Source organism: Oncorhynchus nerka, linkage group LG17 (assembly GCF_034236695.1).
Source record: "Oncorhynchus nerka isolate Pitt River linkage group LG17, Oner_Uvic_2.0, whole genome shotgun sequence".
In the NCBI taxonomy this organism is placed as follows: domain Eukaryota; kingdom Metazoa; phylum Chordata; class Actinopteri; order Salmoniformes; family Salmonidae; genus Oncorhynchus; species Oncorhynchus nerka.
Genome location: NC_088412.1, coordinates 18,727,601 through 18,735,763, shown reverse-complemented (window position 1 = coordinate 18,735,763; position 8,163 = coordinate 18,727,601). Strand labels below are relative to the sequence as shown.

Genomic DNA, 8,163 nt, shown 5'->3' with positions numbered 1-8,163 from the left:
CATGGAAAATACATATCATTTGAAAAAATTAATCAATGTAAATTGTTGTTTTGAGGGTGAAATTTCAACCACATGATTGTCGTAATTTTAATTAACACATGCAAACCTTGTGTAACACATGTTGAGTTTGTACCATTGAAACAATGTCAGATCTTCAATTGTATATCCACTATCAGAATTAAAAAACTATAGGCTGGGCAGCACCTCTTACTTGACCTATCTACAACAGCTATTCATTTGATATCCCATCCAGGTTTTCTTTAAGCAGACCCAGTCCTGCTTCACTTTGATATTTGACACTGACGACTACCAATGTGCTATCATGATATTGATAGATCTATTAATAATGAAATATATTCACTGTTGCTCTTAGTCATTCTAAAGGGTAACCATACTCTTTGTCATATCATCAATGATACTATTCAGGCTAAGTAATCAACCGCTATTGTTTCAATTCAACTCAGGATTCAACTAAAAATAGACAATACATAAAGGCCTAGAGTTTCAAGCTTTGGTTGATTTAAAATGTAATGTATAAATGAATCATTGATATGTGGGATTCATGTTTCCATCTTAACCCAACATCTGAATGAATGGGACTAAATCAAACTTTATTTGAAGTGCATTTAAAGTTTTAAATGTATTCCTATTATTTGACTTGTTTATTGTTTGAGACTTTAATCCAACATATCAATTAATAATTTGTAGACAGACTGGAATTAAAGTCAGACCACGTCAGTGACACAAAAGATACATATAGTGGGGGGGGAGGTATTTAGTCAGCCACCAATTGTGCATGTATGGAATGGGCCAAAAATACTTATTTTCCACCATAATTTGCAAATAAATAAATTAAAATCCTACAATGTGATTTTCTGGATTTTTTTTCTCATTTTGTCTGTCATAGTTTAAGTGTACCTATGATGAAAATTACAGGCCTCTCGTCTTTTTAAGTGGGAGAACTTGCACAATTGGTGGCTGACTAAATACTTTTTTGCCCCACTGTAAATCTCATTCAAATGTTGATATTTGGTTGCATTGTCAACCAAACACAATTCAATATCACTTTTGCAATACAGTAAATAGCCTATTAACTTGTTGACAAGTTAACAAATTATGTTGGATTTACATCTCCAACTAAACCAAAAATAAAATGTTAAGCATATGATTTAGCCAGTGGCTCAGATGAAACTATGCAAGCATTAGATATCCTTTAAATGTTGATATTTGGTTGCGTTGTCAACCAAACACAATTCAATATTACTTTTGTAAGACAGTAAATAGCTTAAAGTTTTTGCTAACTTACAAACTAATGTAATAGTATTTATTCAATCTTAAAATGACTAACACATCCATGACCACATGTTGAGGTTACGCTAATGTAACTATAAATGTCTTCTTCTGTAATCATAGAAAGCATGCTTGTTCAAGATGCAAAGGTCGCAGGTCTGTGGAGCTCTTCACAAATGCTTAAATAATCTGTGCAGAATCTCTAACAGCATTGATCACTTGCAATATGTACTTTTAGTAATCTCAACTGCAATCCAAGTCATTTGGTTCTGCTATTAGATGAAGCACAGTGATAACACATTAAGTTGTTGTATAAATACAAAAGATCTGACATTGTATTTTCATTCTAACTTTGTTGTGCTTTAAAATGGTTTAAAGTGCTGTGATAACACATTTTAGATGACAACAAAACAGAAAAATCAGACATGGTTTTTCTATTGGAATTTTGTTGTGCTTTCAGACGGTTGAAACCATAGTGATAACACATTGGGAATACAACAAACTTCTGTCCGTCATTTTGAGTGGGTGATTAAAGGTTGAAATCTCATTGATCAACGTCTCAACAATATTACCCCAATTTCCATGTTGAAATGACGTGGTGTGCCCTGGGGTTCATGTCTCCAGAAATGAATTGAATTGGAAATTAACCTGTAAAATGAACTGAATATGATCAAAAGAAAATCCTTCAAGTCTGCAGACAGTGATGTAAAAGTAGAGAACTTCATATCAGATTCCTCCTGGCACTCTTCCTGAGGTCCATGTTTCATCATGATGGAAACCAATCGTAACAGCTTATTATTTGTCATCTGTGTTTAGGTCCATATCATTGGCCTGACCATATTTGGAACAAAACACCATCAGGCCTGGCTGCTGGCCGTTCTCCAGTAAGTGGTCGTTCTCCAGTAAGTGCTCCACTTGACTGGCATCCTGTTCCCCAGTTTAGCCACGGTTGAAGGTCAGATGCTTCCACAACCCTTTTCAAGTAGTGAGTCCAGTTGTCCCTCGGAGGCAAGTTCCTTCACCTCAGTCGGAGTCTCACACACTTTCAACCCATCCTCACCATCCTCTTCATCATCCGAGCTGTCTGCCCAGCGTCCAACCCTTCTGACCCCCTCCCCGACCACAGGTGCGTTCACACAGGGGTTGTGGTCGTAGATTACCAGTTTCAACCCCTGCAAGTGGGACAGACCAGGAAAGCGGCGGATTTTGTTGCGGTCCACATCGATCACGGCCAGAAGGTGCATGGCGAGCAACACTGGCGGGAACTCACACAGCTGGTTCCCGGCTAGCCAGATACTCCTCAGCTCCTCTAACCCACCGAGCTCCATGGGCAGTTTGCTTATCTGGTTGTACCCCAGATGGAGCGTCTTGAGGTTGGGGAGGTCGCAGACCACACTGGGGAACTGAGTGAAACAGTTAGTCTCCAACCACAGGGTATTAAGTTCTTTCAGCTCGCCCAGCTCCCGGGGGAGGCACCAGAGCTGGTTGTTGCCCAGATACAGGATGTTAAGCTGAGGTAGCTGACACACAGCCGCAGGCAGCTCCTCGAAACAGTTGAAGTCAAGAGCTAAGAGTTGCAACTTCCTCAGGCCCTGCAAGTCTGCAGGTAGGGTGCTCAGGTTGTTGCCACTTAGGTAGAGCTTGACCAGCTCATTGAACAGGCAGGCAGCCACAGGAAGACGACGCAGCTGCAGTTTGCTCAGGTCTAGTGTCCGATCAAGAGGCATCTCCTTCAGGTCACCCACCAGGAAACGCTGGCAGCGCTCGGAGGGGATGAAGGCCACAGCGCCACGTATGACGTTCCCCATCATGAGCAGCCTGAGTCTCCCTGATGCTGCCCTACACCCACTCTGGTTCAGCCGCAGAGCTGAGGGGGGAGTGAGCAGCTCATGGAAGAATGTCCAGGAAAGTCCATTCTCTAACTGTCATGATTAGCAGTAGAAGCTGTCAAGTCTGATGCCATTTTACAAAAAACAACAAGAATAACACTGGAAATATGACTAGATGACTGAATCCCTTACAACTTGACTGAAACCCAAAAAGGCAATTCCAATGTCAAACTACCAGTCCATGCATGTTGTGACCCCCACAAAGCTGTAGATTATACTTGACGGTCTCTATAAAAACACCTACTTTAGAGAGTCGTGTGGATTGAGGGGATCCTTCTCACAATAAGACTTCCAAATTATGTTTGCCAGCTTTCCCCCAAATAGTGGTATGTCAGTGTTGTATCCCACCTAATGAAGGTGTTGCCGATATTCCCAGACCCTTGCACAGACCTCTGTTGGCTCGCTCTCTTTCTGTCTGTGGCTCTGAGCTTTGCCTAGGCTCTTAAGCAGTAGCAAATGACGAGCTGCTCACTCCTCCCCATTTGTGCTTAATGACTTTCCCCCTCTGTATAACGTGAGAGAGCAAGGGGGGGGTCTATGTTCTGCAGAACAGAATGTAGTCAGTTGATAAGTGTATAAGAGGTGTTAAGTGATCAAAGAGCATGGGAGGTCATCTACATTCCGTCCGTCTACAAGCCCTCCCACAGCCTGGGAGCCAAGTCTTTATCATCGCCACACAAGTGGCCTTTCACTCTTAAATAATGTGCAGAATTTGTGACTGTTACCAGAGGCTGTCATGTTTCTGAACTATGGCACAGTGTTGCAAGCAGCCATGTGAGAGAGCCAGAGAGTGTTTTGGTCAAGCTGGAAAAGCTTTAAATCATCGGGTGGTTTGAAATGTTTGCTGCATGGAGTGGAAAATTAAGTAACAGCCTCCAAAAAAAGTAAAGAGGCATATCAGGGGGATGTAAATGCCAGAGTGGCCTGGGCTTTGTCAACCCCAAGTTATGGAGTCCTGTCTGCTTAGCTCACACGTTGACTTGGTGTGAGCTGTGAGTGTGTGAGGGCTATGGACACCTAGCCACAGCTGGTGACTGGGGTTACTGAGCTTCTGGGAAGTGTACTGTATGTAGTCTTTCTGTTTCAATTCCTTTTAAAGAAGATTAAAATGGGATGCAATCAGTCCAGAGCCAGTCTGCATAGGGGAGAGTGGGATAAGTTGAGCTATTTTTTACATTCAGCATCACTCTGTCAAGGGAAATATAGTATTCTTTCTATCAAAGATATCTACATATATTTCAGGATGTTGTATTTCCCTGGACATAATCAGAATTCATGTAAACATTACAGTTTTGTCCCAGAAAAGTGCTCTCTTGTTACAACTTACGTATGGGGTAAGTTGAGCCGCATGACAGGGTAAGTTAAACCGCCTACAAATGCATGTGATGGTGGAAGCACTGTGTGTGGAAGCAGATGTTGGTGCGAGTGGAGTTGATGAGAATGATAAGTGGACAATGGTGAGAAAGAAGAATGGAATTTTTTATTATTTTTTTTTTATTTCACCTTTATTTAACCAGGTAGGCTAGTTGAGAACAAGTTCTCATTTGCAACTGCGACCTGGCCAAGATAAAGCATAGCAGTGTGAACAGACAACACAGAGTTACACATGGAGTAAACAATTAACAAGTCAATAACACAGTAGAAAAAAAAGGGGGGAGTCTATATACAATGTGTGCAAAAGGCATGAGGTAGGCGAATAATTACAATTTTGCAGATTAACACTGGAGTGATAAATGATCAGATGGTCATGTACAGGTAGAGATATTGGTGTGCAAAAGAGCAGAAAAGTAAATAAATAAAACAGTATGGGGATGAGGTAGGTGAAAATGGGTGGGCTATTTACCAATAGACTATGTACAGCTGCAGCGATCGGTTAGCTGCTCAGATAGCTGATGTTTGAAGTTGGTGAGGGAGATAAAAGTCTCCAACTTCAGCGATTTTGCAATTCGTTCCAGTCACAGGCAGCAGAGTACTGGAACGAAAGGCGGCGAATGAGGTGTTGGCTTTAGGGATGATCAATGAGATACACCTGCTGGAGCGCGTGCTACGAATGGGTGTTGCCATCGTGACCAGTGAACTGAGATAAGGCGGAGCTTTACCTAGCATGGACTTGTAGATGACCTGAGCCAGTGGGTCTGGCGGCGAATATGTAGCGAGGGCCAGCCGACTAGAGCATACAAGTCGCAGTGGTGGGTGGTATAAGGTGCTTTAGTGACAAAACGGATGGCACTGTGATAGACTGCATCCAGTTTTCTGAGTAGAGTGTTGGAAGCCATTTTGTAGATGACATCGCCGAAGTCGAGGATCGGTAGGATAGTCAGTTTTACTAGGGTAAGCTTGGCGGCGTGAGTGAAGGAGGCTTTGTTGCGGAATAGAAAGCCGACTCTTGATTTGATTTTCGATTGGAGATGTTTGATATGAGTCTGGAAGGAGAGTTTGCAGTCTAGCCAGACACCTAGGTACTTATAGATGTCCACATATTCAAGGTCGGAACCATCCAGGGTGGTGATGCTAGTCGGGCAAGCGGGTGCAGGCAGCGATCGGTTGAAAAGCATGCATTTGGTTTTACTAGCGTTTAAGAGCAGTTGGAGGCCACGGAAGGAGTGTTGTATGGCATTGAAGCTCGTTTGGAGGTTAGATAGCACAGTGTCCAATGACGGGCCGAAAGTATATAGAATGGTGTCGTCTGCGTAGAGGTGGATCAGGGGATCGCCCGCAGCAAGAGCAACATCATTGATATATACAGAGAAAAGAGTCGGCCCGAGAATTGAACCCTGTGGCACCCCCATAGAGACTGCCAGAGGACCGGACAGCATGCCCTCCGATTTGACACACTGAACTCTGTCTGCAAAGTAATTGGTGAACCAGGCAAGGCAGTCATCCGAAAAACCGAGGCTACTGAGTCTGCCGATAAGAATATGGTGATTGACAGAGTCGAAGGCTTTGGCAAGGTCGATGAAGACGGCTGCACAGTACTGTCTTTTATCGATGGCGGTTATGATATCTTTTAGTACCTTGAGTGTGGCTGAGGTGCACCCGTGACCGGCTCGGAAACCAGATTGCACAGCGGAGAAGGTACGGTGGGATTCGAGATGGTCAGTGACCTGTTTGTTGACTTGGCTTTCGAAGACCTTAGATAGGCAGGGCAGGATGGATATAGGTCTGTAACAGTTTGGGTCCAGGGTGTCTCCCCCTTTGAAGAGGGGGATGACTGCGGCAGCTTTCCAATCCTTGGGGATCTCGGACGATATGAAAGAGAGGTTGAACAGGCTGGTAATAGGGGTTGCGACAATGGCGGCGGATAGTTTCAGAAATAGAGGGTCCAGGTTGTCAAGCCCAGCTGATTTGTACGGGTCCAGGTTTTGGAGCTCTTTCAGAACATCTGCTATCTGGATTTGGGTAAAGGAGAACCTGGAGAGGCTTGGGCGAGGAGCTGCGGGGGGGGGGCGGAGCTGTTGGCCGAGGTTGGAGAAGCCAGGCGGAAGGCATGGCCAGCCGTCGAGAAATGCTTATTGAAGTTTTCGATAATCATGGATTTATCGGTGGTGACCGTGTTACCTAGCCTCAGTGCAGTGGGCAGCTGGGAGGAGGTGCTCTTGTTCTCCATGGACTTCACAGTGTCCCAGAACTTTTTGGAGTTGGAGCTACAGGATGCAAACTTCTGCCTGAAGAAGCTGGCCTTAGCTTTCCTGACTGACTGCGTGTATTGGTTCCTGACTTCCCTGAACAGCTGCATATCACGGGGACTCTTCGATGCTATTGCAGTCCGCCACAGGATGTTTTTGTGCTGGTCGAGGGCAGTCAGGTCTGGAGTGAACCAAGGGCTGTATCTGTTCTTGGTTCTGCATTTTTTGAACGGAGCATGCTTATCTAAAATGGAGAGGAAGTTGCTTTTAAAGAATGACCAGGCATCCTCAACTGACGGGATGAGGTCAATGTCCTTCCAGGATACCCGGGCCAGGTCGATTAGGAAGGCCTGCTCACAGAAGTGTTTTAGGGAGCGTTTGACAGTGATGAGGGGTGGTCGTTTGACTGCGGCTCCGTAGCGGATACAGGCAATGAGGCAGTGATCGCTGAGATCCTGGTTGAAGACAGCGGAGGTGTATTTGGAGGGCCAGTTGGTCAGGATGACGTCTATGAGGGTGCCCTTGTTTACAGAGTTAGGGTTGTACCTGGTGGGTTCCTTGATGATTTGTGTGAGATTGAGGGCATCTAGCTTAGATTGTAGGACTGCCGGGGTGTTAAGCATATCCCAGTTTAGGTCACCTAACAGAACAAACTCTGAAGCTAGATGGGGGGCGATCAATTCACAAATGGTGTCCAGGGCACAGCTGGGAGCTGAGGGGGGTCGGTAGCAGGCGGCAACAGTGAGAGACTTATTTCTGGAGAGAGTAATTTTCAAAATTAGTAGTTCGAACTGTTTGGGTATGGACCTGGAAAGTATGACATTACTTTGCAGGCTATCTCTGCAGTAGACTGCAACTCCTCCCCCTTTGGCAGTTCTATCTTGACGGAAGATGTTATAGTTGGGTATGGAAATCTCTGAATTTTTGGTGGCCTTCCTGAGCCAGGATTCAGACACAGCAAGGACATCAGGGTTAGCAGAGTGTGCTAAAGCAGTGAGTAAAACAAACTTTGGGAGGAGGCTTCTGATGTTGACATGCATGAAACCAAGGCTTTTTCGATCACAAGTCAACAAATGAGGGTGCCTGGGGACATGCAGGGCCTGGGTTTACCTCCACATCACCCGCGGAACAGAGAAGGAGTAGTATGAGGGTGCGGCTAAAGGCTATCAAAACTGGTCGCCTAGAGCGTTGGGGACAGAGAATAAGAGGAGCAGGTTTCTGGGCATGGTAGAATATATTCAGGGCATAATGCGCAGACAGGGGTATGGTGGGGTGCGGGTACAGCGGAGGTAAGCCCAGGCCCCGGGTGATGATGAGAGAGGTTGTATCTCTGGACATGCTGGTTGTAATGGGTGAGG

At 44.9% G+C, this 8,163-nt stretch overlaps 1 protein-coding gene across 1 annotated transcript; it reads right to left on the bottom strand.

Annotated features, from left to right (window-relative positions):
* Nucleotides 1–73: 73 nt before the first annotated feature.
* lrrc10 (leucine rich repeat containing 10) lies at nt 74–3,653 on the bottom strand. The gene has a single exon (XM_029686976.2). The coding sequence runs from the start codon at nt 3,099–3,101 to the stop codon at nt 2,247–2,249; it is 855 nt and encodes a 284-aa protein (XP_029542836.1). The 5' UTR covers nt 3,102–3,653; the 3' UTR covers nt 74–2,246.
* Between the last annotated feature and the right edge of the window lie 4,510 nt (nt 3,654–8,163).